This window comes from Penaeus chinensis, chromosome 35, assembly GCF_019202785.1.
Source record: "Penaeus chinensis breed Huanghai No. 1 chromosome 35, ASM1920278v2, whole genome shotgun sequence".
In the NCBI taxonomy this organism is placed as follows: Eukaryota; Metazoa; Arthropoda; class Malacostraca; order Decapoda; family Penaeidae; genus Penaeus; species Penaeus chinensis.
In genome coordinates, this window is record NC_061853.1 from 31,610,603 (window position 1) to 31,611,580 (window position 978).

The following is a 978-nucleotide window of genomic DNA, read 5'->3' on the forward strand; positions in this document are numbered from 1 at the left end:
GTGGGTTGGTAGTGGTGTGTTGATGATTAATGGATGTGGTGGTGTGGTATAGTATGAAGAGTGAATGTGATTACATTTATTTATCTGTATGTATTAGAATATTGTTGGAGATGAGTACATATTTTTTTAGGAATATAAGTTGGTGTGAACAGAAGGAGGTAGTATAGAGAGGGGCACATTTGTTATGGTATGTTCATAAGGGGGAGGTGGGAGGTTCGAGGAAGAGTAGAGTATGTATTAAGATATGATCAGAAAATCTATGAGTATAGGTTGAGTGGGACTGGTAGCACAAGAGAGGTGATATGAGAGACACGGATATTATGAGTTAGGAGGAGAGGATAGGCAGAGGGTTGGTTGTGTTGGTGGAGATGAGACGTCGTATTCAGACATGGACAGCATAACATATATAGAGTGTGAACTGTGGGTGATAGCGATTGTGTAAAGGTAGAGTTTAGATTCATGTAGACATGGGGAGTGGGGTATTGGGTTTTGATGATGAGTGGACTTGAGGAGAGGTCAGGAGAGTGGTGGAATAAGGATATCGTATCTTGTACAAGGACAGGAGTGATGCGTGAGGTTGGAGAGTGTCATGAGGGTGGTGTAGGTGTGAGTACTAGTGTCAGATTGGATGATGAGGGTCAGAGGGGGTGGGTGGGGGGGGGGGGGGGGGTGGGGGGGGGGGTGTTTATGGATAGGTTGATGTGACTAGTGAGTGGAGAGAGATGAGTACAGGGGGTCTATGATGGGTGGTGGACGTTGATGATGGGGGGTAGTGTGACGTGTGGGACAGGTTGAGTATTGAAGTGTATTGATGGTGGTGGGATGGGGTAGAGAGAGGTTGTTCAGGTTGAGGTGAAGTTAGTGGGGAGGCGCCTGGGAGGTGATGTGAGTGAGGGATAGGGGGGTAATAGTAGGGATAGATTTTTGGGATGTTAGGAGGGGTGTGAGAATATGGATATAGTGGGTGAGAGTGGTAGG

The 978-nt window shown here is 46.6% G+C and overlaps 1 protein-coding gene across 1 annotated transcript in view; it reads left to right on the forward strand.

Annotated features, from left to right (window-relative positions):
• Positions 1-495: 495 nt before the first annotated feature.
• Positions 496-978, forward strand: part of LOC125044129 (gamma-1-syntrophin-like) — a 41,672-nt gene continuing 41,189 nt past the window's right edge. The window contains exon 1 of the mRNA XM_047640579.1: positions 496-637. Within this exon, the coding sequence (XP_047496535.1) occupies positions 496-637 (142 nt within the window). The remainder of the gene's footprint in view (positions 638-978) is intronic.